General features: G+C 43.1%; 1 protein-coding gene and 1 long non-coding RNA gene across 9 annotated transcripts in view; one reads left to right on the plus strand and one right to left on the minus strand.

Annotated features, from left to right (window-relative positions):
• The window catches only part of AGAP1 (ArfGAP with GTPase domain, ankyrin repeat and PH domain 1), a 363,380-nt gene that overhangs the window by 267,228 nt on the left and 78,160 nt on the right, over positions 1–17,992 (plus strand). For all 7 annotated transcript variants that reach the window (XM_075829607.1, XM_075829608.1, XM_075829609.1 and 4 more), the window contains 2 exons: positions 3,966–4,070; positions 13,065–13,233. In XM_075829607.1, the coding sequence (XP_075685722.1) occupies positions 3,966–4,070; positions 13,065–13,233 (274 nt within the window). The remainder of the gene's footprint in view (positions 1–3,965; positions 4,071–13,064; positions 13,234–17,992) is intronic.
• Positions 3,769–17,992, minus strand: part of LOC142655449 (uncharacterized) — a 136,041-nt gene continuing 121,817 nt past the window's right edge. For both annotated transcript variants that reach the window (XR_012849492.1, XR_012849493.1), the window contains 2 exons: positions 8,703–8,836; positions 3,769–3,995 (listed from right to left, as the gene is read on the minus strand). This is a non-coding gene — a long non-coding RNA (uncharacterized LOC142655449). The remainder of the gene's footprint in view (positions 3,996–8,702; positions 8,837–17,992) is intronic.

The following is a 17,992-nucleotide window of genomic DNA, read 5'->3' on the forward strand; positions in this document are numbered from 1 at the left end:
TCTGATATTGATGACCTATCCTAAGAATAAGCCATCAATATCAAATTCCCGAAAAACCCCTTTAAATGTGTTGTTTGGTTGAATCTTTTATGACAGATTTAAAAATTATCTGTCACCTCTCCTGACATGTCTATTTTACTAAATACTTGTATTCTCCATGAAAAGACAATTCGGGAACATATTTTCTTAGAACTCTGCCTTTCCTCTGTTATCCCTACTAGAAATTTATGCATAAATAGACAACTGGGTGTTAACATTCCCCTTTGTCCAAGGGGCGTGTCCCTACACTCTGAGGTGTGTCCCTTGCTATGTCCGCACTGATTGGACAGTGTCAGTCTGTTTAGGGACACACCCCCAACTGGTAACACCTAGTTGTCCATTTATTCATAAATTTCTAATAGTAGTAACAGAGGAATGGCTCAATGTAGAGTTCTAAAAAAAGATGCTCAATAACTATTTTTTTGTGGGGAATACAAATATTTACTAGAACAGACATGTCAGGAGAAGTGATAGGTCCCAGGTCCTCTTTAAAGAAGATGTCCAGGATTAAACGTCTGTCCGTGGGTAGTGTCTGGTGGTATTGCAGCGTCACATTTGCTTGAAGCAAAAAGCAAACCCTTTTTCTAATTTTGGACAACCCCTTTAAATCTTATCCTGAAATGTAATTTTGGGCATCCCTATTTGGGACACCTGGGGTGTTATTATTTTGTTTGCATAAAACAGAACGATTTTACTGGCAAAATAAATCTACACTTTTTTCCTTTTTTTTTAAATTTTGTAAAAAATTTTTTTTTTAATAGTTCTTCCTGGCAGACTTTATTTTTACACAGTACTCTCTGGTAGCTTTTATAGCAGGAAGACGTATGAACCAGTTGACAAAATGAAAAATAATCTGTCTCCTACCTCTGCCCGTCGTCCTTCTTCTCTTCTTTTTCCACTATCCTCATCACCTCTTCCCTCCTCTGTGTTTCTATATCTGCCGCTAGCCCAAATTGGAATGTATCTATCATTATTAAAATGTGCATTGTGTGTATGTGTAGGGGGTGCCAGGCACAGGGCAGTGAGATTCTTTATTATTGTAAATTACTGCTGCGCTCTGGAGAGGTGAGCGGTTTAGCCAATTAGTGGCATTTGAGTTGGATTTGCTTGTCATTAGCTGTGCTCCTGTGCAGGGCTCTTTGAAGCCGGCTCCTGTGTGATGTCCTCCCAGCGGTGAGATGTTGGTAATGACAGAGGGGTCACTGGGGTGATATGATCTTGCCACCAACATCCTTTTATTGTTTTCTTTCTTTTTTCTTGTTTCCCAGGTTTAGCAAATAGGGCATTGACAATAACAAGTTCCCTCTTAGCACCCTGCTTGGTCTTATGGGAGCCACTGACAGCTCTATTCAAGTGTAATGTTCAGCAACCCCCACCACCACCTTCACGGATACAAATATATTGCCAACAGAAGGTGGAGAGGTGCGATTAGGGCATTCTGATTAACTACATCAGACCTAGTGGTTCACAACATTGGAAGGAGGACCATGCCAGGGTCTGGTTTTCGATGGGGTTGTTAACCCTTCTCTTGCTTCTGACTAGATATTCACATAGCATGTCCATCACAGTCCTTTCTTTCCATTTGCACCTGTTTTGTGCAGCCCATCTGTCCACTGTCTTTTCGTGTATAAACTAGTCCCTTGCAGAGGCAGGAAAGACATGTGCATTCTCCATGATGAAGGGGACATCTGCTTCTTTGACACATATATTGATATTTTAAGACACAAAGTTTTTTAAAGAAATATAAATACATTGACAATATGTAATGGGGACTGACATGTTAAACTCTGCACGTTTTTTTCAGTCTGTCTCCATCATCTCAGTCGCGTATCATTGGTGCCTCAGTGCCCCTGGTCAGCCTTAACGCCACCAACCTCTCCCTCTGCAGGCAGGGCTGGATCAATAAATCTTTGCTGGTAAATAATTGCTATTGAACTGTGTTCCCATGCAGGAGTGTGAGCGCTCTGTTGTGACAGCCCGGGGGGGAGAACATCTCCCTTCTATGTCAATCGCTTCATTTCAGACTGGGGAGCATACCTGGGGTAGAGATTTTACTCCCTGCTCTGTATGGCTGACCTGCGCTTAGTCTATCAGTGGCAATGCACTTGTCACTTAAATATTAAATGATAGTTTTGTATTACACGAGTCTTTACTGAAAACTGGAACTCTTTGCTACTGACCGCTTTCTCTGCTTCCATTATATACCATGTTCTTTACTGACTTTAGCTACGTCTACACGTAGACATTTTTCAGGCCACCGACAAACAATCGGTGGCTTAAAGAATCGTTCTATGTGATGGACATTTCCACCAGTGCAATGATCGAAGATTTGCTGCCACTTTCTAATGCAAATTCGATCATATCAGTATACGTATTGTAAATGTTTGACAACGACTTTTACATTGTTCTTTTTTTTGCATTTAGGCTAGGCAATAATCGTTATGATCTCTCAGAAACGAACAAAACGTTTAGGGCTTCGTGTAAAAGGAGGGAAAGTATAACAGAAGGGAGCAGTAGAGCAAAGTTAGGAGTCCAGTACACAGACAGGAGCCTAGAAATTGGGACTGTCTAGGACAGTTGGCCAGCAATGTTGGAGGAGTATGGGCAGGAACTGTGCCTCTTCATAGGAGAGCTAGTAGCAGCTCCTGAATGTGCACAGCCACTCGTTGGCTGACTGGGCCAGTGACGTGTATTGCTGCCGCTCAGCGGTCCTTAAGAAGTTACTTGCTACTATATAGAAGTAAAGCGAGTTCAGTCTCCTTCCTGTTGAGGCGATCCTGCAACCTCTAAAATGGGAGAATCTGGATTTCAACATGCCCAATTCTCTGTTTTGCTGGGAGAACATCATATTATTTTTATTATTTTTTTTTTATTTTTTTTAAATGCTCCAACATCACCTTAAATAAGACCATGGTGCTTCTATTGAAGACAGTTGATGAAGCAGAATTCCCAGTGCTGCTCTGTAGATTAAGCCAGTACAACTGCACTGATGTTTCACTATGTGTGTCAGGTACAGATACTATGTATGAAAAAATAGAATGTGTAACAGCTACGCCACTAGTGTATTACCATGTTCACAAGGAATAAAAGAATATGTCACGTGTGGTGATGGCCCATTAGTGCACTCATTGCACTTATTGTTTTGTCTATTTCATATTGCATCACATTCAGAAAAAAGTATCCTCTACAAATTTGTTTCCTGCTTTAGGCTATGTTCACACGGGGTATTTTGCCGAGTTTTTTGACGCGGAAACCGCGTCGAAAAACTCGGCAAAAACGGCCCGAGAACGCCTCCCATTGATTTCAATGGGAGGCGTCGGCGTCTTTTTCCCGCGAGCAGTAAAACTGCCTCGCGGGAAAAAGAAGCGACATGCCCTATCTTCGGGCGCTTCCACCTCTGACCTCCCATTGACTTCAATGGGAGGCAGGAGAAAGCGTATTTCTCTCTGTTTTATGCCCGCGGCGCTCAATGGCCGCGGGCGAAAAACGGCGCGAAAATCGGCGTGCAGGGAGAGGAATATCTGCCTCAAAGTTCCAAACAGAATTTTGAGGCAGATATTCCTCCCCCAAAATACTCCGTGTGAACATAGCCTAAGTCCTCAGGCTGGTTAAAGCTATTCTTACTTTGAACCTTTTCATGTCAGACTAGCCTCTAGGTGGCACGGTTTGTTTTGGAATATGTTACCATGCAAGTTGTTGTGCACAGTCTTTATTTTTTAATGAGTTGCATATGCTCTGATCCTAGGAGAGCGCGTTTTTTTTAAAATATATATATAAATGTACAATCTTATCCATGTATCTATTAGAATAAATTAAAACATAAGCATTATTGTACAGGTTTGAAAAGTTAGTGGTCCTGCTAGCTTCTCTTCGTACAATTTTCTGGTCTCTTGTGGCCTCTTTGACTTCTTGTCTTTCTTTTGTAGGGTATGCTACTGAAACGAAGTGGAAAGTCCCTAAATAAAGAATGGAAGAAGAAATATGTAACTTTGTGTGACAACGGAGTCCTCACCTATCACCCCAGTTTACACGTAAGTGCTGTGCTGCTCCCCATATTTTATGTGCAAACGTTTCCATTTACAGTTACAGTTTACATGCCAGTATTTTTGTGCACATTACGTTTTTTGGCCTACGTTTAACGTATACGCCAGGAAAACCTTTCGACATACATGTTAAGCATAGACTATCACGAATGCCTTAGCAGTGACATCCATCACTGTAGAGTGTAATGGTATACGTTAAACATATACGTCATTAACTTAGTCTATGTGGGATGGATGCCACAAATTATGTATGCAACGCTCTTCCGTCCGGCGAAGTTAGACATCCAGCGTCAAAAGGGATGCAACTAATAGCGGAATCAATCCCCTAGGAAAGCATACGATCAGTTCTGTACAACGCCGGAGGGAAACTATGCCGGATCACCGGATATATGGGATGGGGGTCTTACTGTCTGCTGTATCAGTATTGTATTGTAGACATGCTGCTATGTGGCACAGCACATACTGTATGTAGGTGTTCTTAATTTATACATGTACTTACAGTAATTATTAGGTATGGTCAGCCTTAAGCACCATTTTGTTTTTTAATATGGGAAAACTTTTGTGCTGAAATATTTTTTAGTTAAAGCTCTGTGTTCTGATAGAGAAATCCCCTGCCACTATTTTATGTATTTTGGATGCAAATGAAAAAAAAATTACATGTTTACTCTTATTCAAATGCAGACATTCACTTTAATGGTAACAATTTATATATATTGGCACTGACCCTTTACGCCCTCTTCAAACAGATTTTTTTTTGCAGGCAGAAAAATTTTGAGACAGATTTTGACCTGCCTACACAATCTTGCAGCGTTTTTCTGCCGTCCATTGATTTAAATGGGAGGTCAGAGGCGGAGCCGTGGCAGGAAAGAGCATGGTGCTTCTTTTTTTTTTTTTACCTCAGATGGCTAAAAACCGCCGCGGGAAAAAATGGGAGGCGGTTTCGGACGGTTTTTGGCACTGATTCCGACGCAGTTTCCACGTCAAAATCAGCGTCAAGAAACTCTGTGTGAACTGGGCCTTATAGTTCCAGTGACCATTCTCTGAATGACAGCTCTTAAGCAACATGTTGGCTGCCAGTAGAAGCGTTTGACAAACTTCTGATCATGTCATGGAGACATGTCAGAAGTTTGGATTGGTCGGGGTCCGAGCACTGAGACCCCCGCCAATCTCTAGAATGAAGCAGCTGAAGTGCTCGTATGAGCGCTCAGCTGCTTCGTGTGTGTTCGGCTATTTCTGGAAATAAATGTATCAGTGTATAGAAAGTCTATGAGCCCGTACTCCGATATTTGTGTTCCATCATAGGAGCAGAAACCCGGAAATGATAGAGTACTGGATCCATCACACAACAGACGACGGCTCCTGATGGTCCCCCTTGGCCTATTTATGGGGTCTATAGGGTTCATTCGTTTTGATGGGAAAAATATCACTATATTTACTTCAATAGCCAAAAAGCAGGATCGGATCCGGTCATGTAAAATACGGAAAGCTCACATGATATGATCCAATCCCCACTTTTGGAAGTAAATATATGGAATACGCATAGAATTGAATTATTGATAGGTAAATCCTGCCTTAGGCCCCATGCACATGACCATGTTTTTCATCAGGAATTACTGACCCATTCATTTCTATTGGCCACGGAGACCTTTCGGTATTTTTACTGATGGGTGTCCGTGCTGAAAAAATTATAGAACCTGTCCTATTCTTGTCAGTAATTAAGACAAGGACTCTCTCATAGAAGTCTATGGGAGCTTCCGTAAATACGGACGGCTATGGATGTGCATCCGTATACCGTCTGTATTTACGGAAGCGTTGCTATGCAACATGCTGATGACATAATTTGCATCCTCCCTCTGTTTTTAGGATCCGTATATTCGGATGCAATACCGACCATATTTTTAGACACTCTGTACATATTCATGAAATACAGTTGCCTAAGGATCCTTATTTCCGGACTGTATTTCGGGATAGATGAAAATACGGTCGTGTGCATGGGGCCTTACTCGATTGCTTTGCTTTTAGTGATGTAGTTATTGCTTCAGTGGGAAGTTTTCTATTATGATTTTAAGTTTTGTTGGGGGCAGATTAGTGGGTTTTGTATGTTTGTAAATGAGAGAATCCCTGAGTGTGTCTTTACGTTAATGCGTGTGTATTAAGCCTACATTTGGCCTTGAGATTTCATGTGTTGAAGTGTTAATCTGTGTCCTGGTCAGTGCATCCTGCTGGTTGGCTATAATAGGAGGCTTCAGTTGTGACGTGCCAGAAAACTGCCCCCTCCTCTGGTGAACGACTCCACAAGCTCTTCATTACATCCTTGTCAAAACTGAAAAATTCTCTAATCAACAGCAATCTGTCCGCGGCCCCCCGGACCGCTGGCGGTGTCCCCCCTCTCTATCTGCTCACTGGCGCTCACGTCTCCAGGCTGCTGATTACATTAGGCTAAGCTGCAGAGGAAATGAACCGTGTCTTATTTAGGTGCAAGTAGCTCCCACGTAGCCAGGGCCTGGGGCACTTTTAGAGCATTTTATGGCATTAAAATTAGTGTTGCTTCCCTCTGTGCTGCTGCGTGTAATGCCTTAAACTCAATAAGCAAAAGGCGAGCGAGCCCCCACTTCTCTGCCCGTTATGCCAAGAGGTTATAGTTTTTTTTTTTCTTCCCCCTCTCCAAGAGGAATCTAATGTCTAAAAACCTCGGTTGGGGAGGGGCATTGGCAATACTACCTAGGATACAGGGTAAAAGTCCTCAAATGGTTAATGTACTTATATTAATGCAATCCTGCTTAAATATCAGAAAAATGACCCTTGTGTAAGTCTGTAACATTGTAACAAATCCACATCATAAAATGTTGTTAGTACAAGAGAAGCCATTCTGAAGGGTTTTGTTTTATTAAACATTGATAGACCGCTGAATTATCTAAAATATGTTTGTGTTTTATGTACTATACAGCGCACCTGCTGAATGCTGTCAGTCCGCTATGGCCTCGTACATCACAGTCTGTTATACATAAAGTGCAATATTGTTTAATGCAAGTGATTCTCATATCCGTGTAATACAGCGCTATGGTAATCCCATCCCCTATACCCTGAAGACCCCTAACCCCAAGTTTGTATAGGCACAGCAGACTGCAGTACGCTATTGTCTTATGTGGCTTTTTTTTTTCCTACCGTCTGCACTAGCTAATTGTTGCAGCTTTGAGAAGAAGCTGCCCTGGGGGTCTGATGAAATCTCTCTACCACCCCTCCTTACCCTGCGACTAAACCACTTGCTCCCCTCCCAGTCCCAGAGCAGGGCCCCCATGAGATGACAATCATGGGGTGCAAGAGAGCAGCCAGACCCCGCGGAGACCCCACTCTCCCAGCAAAGATCCCCCCTCCCACTGCGCAGTGTGCGCCACTCTATCTCACCACATCTCATTTGCATCTGGGACATCAATTAGCATGTTTGTTGAGGCTAATTGAATGAAACTCAATCATAGCCCTTAATTGCTTGCCTATGTAAAAAGAAATCACATTAATGCAGCTAATTAAGTGTATGGCAATAAGATGCAACATAATTAGGGGAAGCAATGTTAACCCTTTCCTTAGTGGATCTGGGGGGGCTGGCAATGCATTGTAAAACAATATGTACATCTGTTTCTGTGCTATGTTATGCACAGTCCTGGTGGTAGAAGAGTTAAGATGACTAGCGATATAATATACCAAGGAACACAAGAAGGCGAGCCTCCTCTTTATGGACGCATTTCTCACTTTGAATTTTAGGATCTGATGAATGGCCGAAGTTTACAAAAGGAGATCCATTTCTAAACCATACGTACAATGCAGTTTCCTATAGACCTATATATATATATATATATATATATATATATATATATACATAGACCTACATGTTCTTTTGTATAGGGCAGAGAGGACTTTATTACATCCTCAAAGTATGTTCAGCTTATTTATCTATATCACATAGATTCTGGGCTCCAGTCAATGCTGGAGGTCTCAATAGCTGAGTGATGTGCAGGACAGGGCCAGCGACTCTTAGTGATAATCTCCCCACTCGTGTGGGTTTATTTGTTTCCTATGTTAAGAGATTAGCGACAGAGAGAGCAGAACATGCTAATAGCTTAGCAATTATGGCTTTTTCAGGTTTTAGAGGGGCAGGATAGGGGCTTGGGAAGGGAGGGAGGGGGTTCCTGGAGTAGACCCCAGAGACTTGTTAAATGTTCTTAATCTCACAAGTGTCTGAGCTGCCTCCTCCTCGAGCCTTGTTAAGTGGCCATGTACCTTGATCTTGTGCTGTTTGTCTCTGATCAGTGATTTTGTATTGATGTTGGCTGGGGAAGAATCTGCATTTGAGAACCAGGACACAGCCTGTTACTGGTGTTTCAATGGTGAAATCAGGCCAGCTTGGAATAAGTAACACTTGACAGTGTGCCCCTTTAAATAATTATTTGATCCACAATATGTATGACCAGGGAGGAATCCTAGATTTCTTGTGTGTTTTATGGACAACGAGCTGCACCGTTCACTAAGCTTTCCACAGACCCCTATAGGGGACCTGTCATCTGTCCTGACATGTCTTATCTAGTAAATACTTGTGTTCCCTATAAAATAACAATTCTGTAGCACCTGTTCTTAGAGTTCTGTGTTGTGCCGTTCCTCTGTTATCCTTCACGAAATATATAAATAAATTGACAATGGGTGTTACCAGTCCTCTTGTCAGTAAGGCATGTTTCTCCACGGATAATCAGCACACATAGTACCTGTATGGACACACAAGGGGAATGTTAGCACCCAGTTGTCAATTTATTCAAACATTTCCAGGAGAAATAACAGATGAATGTCACAACACAGAGTTCCAAGAAAAGATGTACCAGCACGGTTATGGTTATTTAATAAAGACAGGTCCTCTTTAGTAGTATATTAATCCTACCCTACCACTCCACCTGCATACGTTTTACAATAGGTCTGGCATTATATTAACAAATTCAGGATCAACAGTACTTTAGATCTCTAATATATCACTAAAAAAGAGTAGCAATGCTTGCTTGGCCATACTTAAGGCCTCATGCACACGACCGTAAGGGTTTTTACTGTATGCAAATATGGATCCGCAAATATAGAAGCACATCCGTAGCTGTCCGCAATTGTAGAAGCGGCCTTAGATTTCTGTGGTTGAGTTTGCCTCTGGCAAGAATAGGACGACATGTTCTATATTTGCGGATCATTTCTACATCACGAACACACATCCGTAAATGTACAGAAAGGTGTCTGTTGCTAATAGAAATGAATGGGTCCGCAATCTCATCCGTAATTACAGATTGCATAATTACGGATGAAAAATACGGACGTGTGCATGGGGCCTAAGTCAGATGGGCAGTACCGCACTATGAGCATCGCTTGGTACTAACTAAAACCCCATAGGGGCCAGAATACATCCTATAAAATGAATCAACACAAGTTATTCGATATTGTGGCCAAAATATGCAGGCTCAGAACCTGCACCAAGGGTCCTCATTGCGAGAAAAAAACAAGTCTTTGAGGACCCTCGACATAGATTGCGAGCTTGCATGTTTTGCTTATGTAGATATACACTATATGGCTAAAAGTATGTGGACACCCTAATTATTGAGTTCAGGTGATGCATTTAAGGTGATATTACACAGCCTGACGTGTACCGTATAAGCAAGCGCTGATCAATGAGAGCTATTATGTGGTTGAATGATCGTTACTCTGATCGCTCGTCCCCATACATTTTTATCATGTCGGCAGCACATCTACCTGTTTACACAGATGTGGTGCCGACAACGATAATAGCATTTAAAACGATGCAATCAGCCGATGAACGAGCGTTTGCTCGTTCATTGACTGATGATTGCCATGTTTACGCAGGGCAATTATCGGGAACTAGCGTTCTGTGAACATTCGTTTGCTCGATAATTGGCCGTTGTAAAAGGGCCTTTACACCCATTGCAAACAGGGGCATAAAATCAAGCACACAGCCATGCAATCTCCATAGACCAACAGTAGTAGTATGGGTAGTACTGAAGAGCTCAGTGAGTTTAAAGGCACACTTTTATAGGATGCCACCTTTGGCCACAAGTCAGTTAGTGAAATTTCTGTTCTGCTAGCTCTACCGTGGTTAGCTGTAAGTGCTATTTATGTGAGTTGGACGTGTCTATTCGTAACAGCTTAAGTCATAGAGCAGGGGCGCCAAGTGCTGAAGCATGTGACATGTAAAAATCGCCCATCCTCTGTTGCATCACTCACTACAGAGTTTCAAATTACATCTGGAAGTGTCGTCGGCGCAAGAAATGCGCGTCGGGGGGCTTTATGAAATGGATTTCCATGCAGCTAAACACAAGCCTAATAGCACCATGTGCAATGCCGAGTGCTGGCTGGAGTGGTGTAAAGCACGCCACCACTGGACTGATGAATCACGGTTCACTATTTGGCAGTCTGATGAATGAATCCGGGTTCGGCAGATGTCAGGAGAACGCTACCTACCGGAATGCATAGTGCCTACTGTAAAATTTAAATGAGGAGGGATAATGGTCTGGGGCTATTTTTCTGGGTTTTGGCTAGGCCCCTTATTTTTAGCTAATATTAATGCTACGTAATACAAAGACATATTAGACAATCGAGGGCTTCAAACTTTGTAACAACAGTTCATGGCAGGCCCTCTTTTGTTCCAGCATGACTGTGCCCCGGATGTGTTTTATGTGGAGGACCTCAAATGCTCTATACAGAGCCCAGACCTCAACCTCATCCAACACCTTGGGAATGAATTTTAATGCCAATTGCGAGCCAGACCTTCTCGTCCAACATCAGTGACGGACCTTACAAATGCTTTTTTTTTGGCTGAATGGACACAAATTTCCACAGACACACTTCACAATCTTATGGAAAACCTTTCCACAAGAGTGGAGGCTGTTCAAAAGTGACCCAACTCCATATGATCACACATGGTTTGGGATTTAATTGTCCAACAAACTCATATAGGTGTGTAATGGCCAGGTGTCCACATTCTTTTGGCCATATAGTTTATTAATGTATAAATGTTAAATGTTAATCTTGATTACATAAAAATGACATTGTATGACATCCGATTTTCAACTTATATTGAAGTCCTTAGCTACGTTCATTTTTTATTTTTGTTGCAGGCTGCTATTGTAAACTAGCTATTTTAGGTGGCTATTGGCCGAGCGTGCGTGTATTCCCGATACTGAGAGCCAATGCCAGTCACCTCTGGCAGTGGCGTATCCTCTTACAAATAAAAGTATCGGGCATGTTGAAATCCAACAGACCGATCCTTCTCTCCCCTGACATCTGGCGTCGGGGGAGATTTGGGACACCGCCATATACGTTAGATGGTCTGACAGTCCCACTGAAATCAGCAGGTTCGGCCGACATTCATGTAACGTGTATGGCCTCCTTAACAGTTCAGCAGAGCTTCTATAATGCAGTGGGTGGTTTTAGATCTAGTAAGACAGGCTTACATTTTGAATACAATTTCTTAGCCCAGCAACCATGGTTTTGTCAATGGCTTCTGTATCAGGACATTCCTGCTCCTACTGCCTAGTGCTGTTTGAATGAAGGAGAGAGACTTCAACATAAAAAAGCAATTATCAACATCATTTTGGAAAGTGGCGATCAAAAATTTGCTTGTATTTTTATTTAATAATCCTGCTATATGTAAACAGTGTGCAGCCTAGTTATGAAGTTATCTGAAAACGTGCACTTTTAGGCTCTGTTCCGTTAGTTCTCTACCGTCAGGTTTATGTTGCTCACTTACAGTCAAATAACGTATCATGCTGCACTATTTATCAAGTTAAAAAAAGATCTGTAAGGATTCATTACAAATCTTATCATAAAGGAGCCATTGTATCCATCATCGCTCTTGTAAAAACAGAAGCATGACACCAGTGTGAACAGAGCTTTTGTGTGACCCTTGAAGGATTTTTTTTTTTTTAGTATATTCTTCGTTACCATGGATACAATTTTACAAATTTTATTTAGAATTAAAACGATATCTAACCTACTGAATTACACAATGTAATGTTAGAAATCTGATCTGTATCCATTAATTGTGAATGTAGAAAAAAAGTTTATTTTCAAGCACTGGGTTGCCCCTGCCACCTGGACATTCAGATTTAACTGTAGTAACCCAGAAAAATGTAATATGCGTGCTGTTCTGAGTATTTCTCACATCTGCAGAGATGACGTGAAGGGAGCAAGGTGGTCCGTAGTGAACCCCTTGTATTGACTTCTTAAGGGGCTTTCATGGGATGTTTAAAAGTCAGGCTGCAGGCAGGGGATAAGATAAAATAACAAAATAAGTAATACTCATCTGGTAAATCCCCCGCCGCTCTGGTGATCTCCGCCAGGCTGTTTACTTTTTCAGGAAGTGAAGACGTTTCATTCCATCCATGTGTCCGCTTCAGCCAATCACTGCTCTCAGGGTAATACTGGCAAGAACTTTGCGTCACCACTGAGGCCAGTGACTGGCTGCATTGGTCACGTGGATGCAACAGGACGTCATCACTTCCTGTAAAAATAAACAGACCGGCGGAAACCACAGGCGTGGCAGCGCTGGATCGGTGGGGGATTTACCAGTTGAGTATACTTATATTGTAATTTTATCACATTCCTAGCTTGCAGACAGCCTTTTAAACTTCCCGGACAACTCCTTTAATTCTGCAAAGCTGCTAATTTAAAAGTCAAGGCTCAAAGTCAAATTTTAAAAGCATAATCCGTTCCTACTCCTGGTGAATTGTGCACTGTCAGGGTGAGCCTACATGGCGCGGGTAATGTACAACTGAGATGTGATTTTCGCATTTAAGGTTTTCAATGGTTAGCACATTATTAGATAACGGTGAAGGATTAGGACCACTTGAAATTTTTACTCAGTTTTCACCACCTTTTATGTATATATGTTTGCAAGTTTGTGTTAGACCTTCCGCTCTAACAAAAAAAATCCATATCTTCCAGGACTACATGCAGAATGTCCATGGCAAGGAGATTGATCTCCTCAGGACTACAGTTAAGGTTCCAGGAAAGAGGCCTCCAAGAGCAACATCATCCTGTGCACCCATCGCCAGTCCTAAAACTAATGGCCTGACCAAAGAGGTCAGTGGGCTACAGATCTCCCCTAATACAGGTATGGACTATTTTATCTTTATATAATTTAAACTCAGTCACTGGACACATGAGGAGTTAAGTGGAATTTTAAAGGGGTTGTCCGACAAAAGGAGAAGCTATTTATTATTTTGCATTTGTAAAATAATAAAACTTGCTAATATACTTTAGTCTTTAAACCTGCACGGATTGCAGGTATTCAGTCCCTGTCGTGTGAACCAGGAAGTTCGGAGCTGCTGTTGTAGCTGTAATGCTCCATCACAGGCTCCAGCTCCCCTTCCTCTCTGGGTGTCGGGGAAGTCCTCTGTCACGGCTGATTCAGAGACCGGCAGCCAGCCCCTCCATCCATGTCATCAACACAGAGGAGGCATCTCCTTGCCCCCCGAGCCCGTGACACTGCACCACGCACTTCTACAACATAAAATCTGAACTTCCGCGTCCACGCGACACGGACTGAAAACCTGCAATTCGTGCAGGTTTGAAAACTGAAGTATATTAGCAATTTTATTTTATTTTGCAAATGCAAAACAATAAATAGCTTTTCTTTTTGTCAGACAACTGCTTTAAGTTCTGCCATGAGTTAGGCGGGATTCACACGACCGGGTCCCGCCCGAGTGTCGGCCGGTAAAATCGGCCATTTTGCCCGGCCGGTTTGCATAAAGTTTTCCGTTCCGGGCCGGACAGATCTGGACAGTGACATCAGCGGCAACTCCTGAAGTGGAATCCCCATGTGTTCGGGGATTCCGCTTCAGGAGTTTCCCCTGATGTCACTGCCCAGATATGGACAGAGACATCAAGCGCTCTGTCCAGGAGCGGAATCCCCGAAAACACGGGGATTCCGCTCCTTCAAGGAGCTAAAGTGCGGCTAGCACATAGCAGAGCAGGGAGATACCTCCCTGCTCTGCTATAGTGGCGTCGCTACAGTAGTAGCAGCAGCAGCAGCTGCTAGCGGTGCCATGGAAGGTGTCGCCGGGCCAGGGAGCTTTTAACAAGCAGGGGAAGGGAGCCAGCGCAGCGCTCCCTCCACCTGCTGTACACCCCGGCCCTGCCACACAGTCTCCAGCGTAGCCATTTGTCCGAATGGCATCAACTCCTCCTCCTCACATGCAAGCTAGATAGAGCGCAAGCCACGGAAAACCCGGCCATCACTCGGGACACATTCCGGTGATGGCGTGTATTACCCGGCCCCATAGACTTCTATGGGAGCCGGGCGGCCGGCTAACCGGCCGAAAATAGAGCATGTCCTATTTTTTGACGGCCGGTTTTCCCGGCCGTCAAAAAAATCGGTCGTGTGAATAGCCCCATTAGGGGTCTATTATTCCTAATGCAGCCGGGTGCCGACCGATTTATGTACGGCCGGCACCCGGACGGGAAACCCTGTCGTGTGAATGAGGCCTTATGGTTTATTTAGACCACTGCAGCAGTTTTCTTACACATCGAGGGGAATTTATTATACACTAGACACATGGAAAAGTCACAATTTGCTCAGAACATTTAGTTTTTTTTCCGCCAAGACATTTACTATAATTTACGCCAGAAGCTGACATAAACTTATAGCAGAAATCTATGACCGTTCATAGCTGCCGTAGATTTCCCTTTCTGGTGCACGGACAGTCAAATACGGATACAACCAATATATTACATCTTACTCCAGTGGCCTTTGTTTTTTTTAGACTGGCGTATGAACTTAGACATCTCTCTTAACGCCGAAGGACGGATATATCCGTCCTCTGCAGCTGCTAGTTCGCGCAGGAGGACGGATATATCCGTCCTGTGATGGCGCGGGTACTGTCACTGTACCCACGCGATCAGCGGCAGGAGCACGGCTGTTATACACAGCCTGGCTCCTGCTGCAACTGCCGGAATCGAAGCGCGCTCCGATTCCGGCAGTTTAACCCATTAAATGCCGCTGTCAATAGTGACAGCGGCATCTAATGTGTTTGACAGAGGGAGGGAGCTCCCTCTGTCACCCCATCGGCGCCCCCGCAAACAAATCGCGGGTCGCCGTCGGGTTTCCATGGCAGCGGGGGGTCTAACAAAGACCCCCAGGTCTGCCTTCAGCATCTGCCTGTTAGGCGATGTCTGAGGCATCGCCTAACAGATTGCCTGTCAGTTTTACACTGACAGGCAATAATGCTTTGGTATACTAAGTATACCAAAGCATTATATATGCGATCAGCAGATCGCATAGTGAAGTCCCCTGGTGGGACTAAAAAAAAAAATGGCAATCAGTTAAATAAAGTTGGTGAATAAAAAATAATTACAGTGAAAATCAAATAAAACTACTTTTTTTGCCCAAAAAGTGGTTTTATTTAGTAAAAGTGTCAAAACAAATCACACAAACACATTTATGGTATCCCCGCAATCTTAACGACTTGAACAATAAAATGAACACATTATTTAAACCGCCGGATGAACGGCGTCCAAAAAAAACGGAAAAAATAACGGCAAAATTCTCTCTTTTCTCCCATTCCCCCCCATAAAAAATTAAATAAAAATTAATCTATAAGTCCTATGTACCCCAAAATAGTACTAATGAAAACTACACATTGGCCCGCAAAAATCAAGCCCCAATATGGCCACATTGATGGAAAAATAAAAACGTTACGGCTCTTGGAATGCGGCGATGCAAAAACAAGTAATTTTTTTCTAAAAGGCTTTTTATTTTGCAAACGTAGGAAAACATATAAAACCCTTACATATTTGGTATCCCCGTAATCGTGCCGACCCATAGAATAAAGTGAACATGTTATTTACGCTGCATAGTAAACGGCGTAAATTTGTAACGTGAAAATCGATGCTAGAATAGCTGCTTATTTTCAATTCTCTCCTAAAATAAAGTTAATAAAAGTTAATCGATATATTATAAGCATCTAAAAATGGTACAATTACAAAATACAACTCGTCCCGCAAAAAACAAGCCCTTATACGGCTATATAGACGGAATACAAAAACAGTTACGACTCTTGGAATGTGACCATGAAAAAACAAAAAATAATCCTTGGTCATTAACGTACAAAATGGCCCGGTCATTAAGGGGTTAAGGTACCCATACACAGTAAACAAAGCTTAGCAGACGATCTAATGTGTTTGGGAGCCCGACTCACCCCCAGCCACAGATGTCAAAGGAAAGTAGGATCAGGCATGGAAGAAAAGCCACTGCTAGAGGTGTCTGGCAGCGGCTTATTCCCCTATTCCTATTGAAATAAAGATGCGCACGCCAAGCGTGCATGCTCATGAGGGAGTTGGGAGAAAAAAACTGTCCGCTGAACGTGTGTGCGGTTATTTAATGTGTATGGCCATCTTAACCTATGTACCTTTCAGATATCCTACTGTGTGTGTCTTTACTTTCACAAGTACTGAAAATATTATTCAATCTTTTTGGAAACTTGGAAAAATATAATATCTCGCCTAAGTGTTAGTTCACACAGAGTTTTTTGATGCGGAAACCGCGTCTGAAAACGCGCCAAAAAACGGCCGAAAATGCTTCCCATTGATTTCAATGGGAGACGGAGGCGTTTTTTTTCTGCGAGTGGAATAAACGGCTTGCGGGAAAAAGAAGGGACATGCCCTATTTGCGGGCGTTTACGTCTCTGACCTCCCATTGACATCAATGGGAGGCAGATAAATCGTATTTCGCAGCGTTTTTTTGGCCATGGCGCTCATCGGCCGCGGGAGAAAATCGGCGTGCAGGCATAGCAAAATCTGGCTCAAAATTCCAAACTGAATTTTGAGGCAGATTTCCTGCCTGCAAAAAACTCAGTGTGAACCCAGCCTAAAGCTGTGAGGCATAAATGTCTATGATTCTACAGCAGGGGCGACACACAGATTCTTGACAACTTTGTTATTAGTACTGCGGGAATTGCAAGACATAAGTCTTAAAAGCTGCATACAAGCTATCGATTCCCTATGGGCAGTGCCTGTCACAACAGTTGCTATTGAATGTATCACGTGATAAGTCTTTATGTAGCCACAACCTTATGCCTTCTGTACATATCAGATAGCTATAGTCCATATCGCTTACAGGCTACTATAAACATCAGTCTGTGTTTTGCAAGTTCATGGCAAAAGATCCTGGGACTGTCTGCATAAATGATGCCCCTCCAGTTTCTGATGTTTTATAGTTTTTTCGTTTTCGTTATAATTATTAATTACATATTATAATTATTTATACTATTGAATAATAATAATTATTATTATTATTATTATTAAGAAGCTAAATGTGATGAATAATGTGTATACAACAAATCCAGTTACTGCAAGAAGAAGAAAAATAAGCCAGCGGATTCCTTTACAATGTGATATATAACAGACTGGCAGCTTTTCCCTTTTGGTAGTATTTACATTGATTACAATTATGTTATTAATCCCAGCAGGGCCGCCATCAGGGGGGTATTAGGGGTACTACTGTAGGGGGCCCGGCCAAACTTAATTGAAAGGGGGGCCCGGCAACTGCCGCGACTTGCCTTTGTTAGAAAAAAACAGGCCCCTGCAATGGGGCCTGTTCTTTTCACCAAAGCAATGTCGTGAGCTGCGGGCCCCCCTCTCATCAAACACCGCTGTGAGCTGCGGGCCCCCCTCTCATCTAACACTGCCGCGAAACACCGCGCGCGACCGCGCGCGCGAACGACCGCAAGCGCGCGGCGGCGCGCTCGTTACCGCAAACGCGCGCTCACGCGCGAACGACCTGGGGAAGGCTGGAAAGCAACCCGCTCGTGCCCGCCGCCGAGAGGGATGCGGTGCGCACGCACCAAAAGTACAGCGACCAATCAACTGGGAAG

The sequence above is a fragment of the Rhinoderma darwinii genome, chromosome 6 (assembly GCF_050947455.1).
Source record: "Rhinoderma darwinii isolate aRhiDar2 chromosome 6, aRhiDar2.hap1, whole genome shotgun sequence".
Classification (NCBI taxonomy): domain Eukaryota; kingdom Metazoa; phylum Chordata; class Amphibia; order Anura; family Rhinodermatidae; genus Rhinoderma; species Rhinoderma darwinii.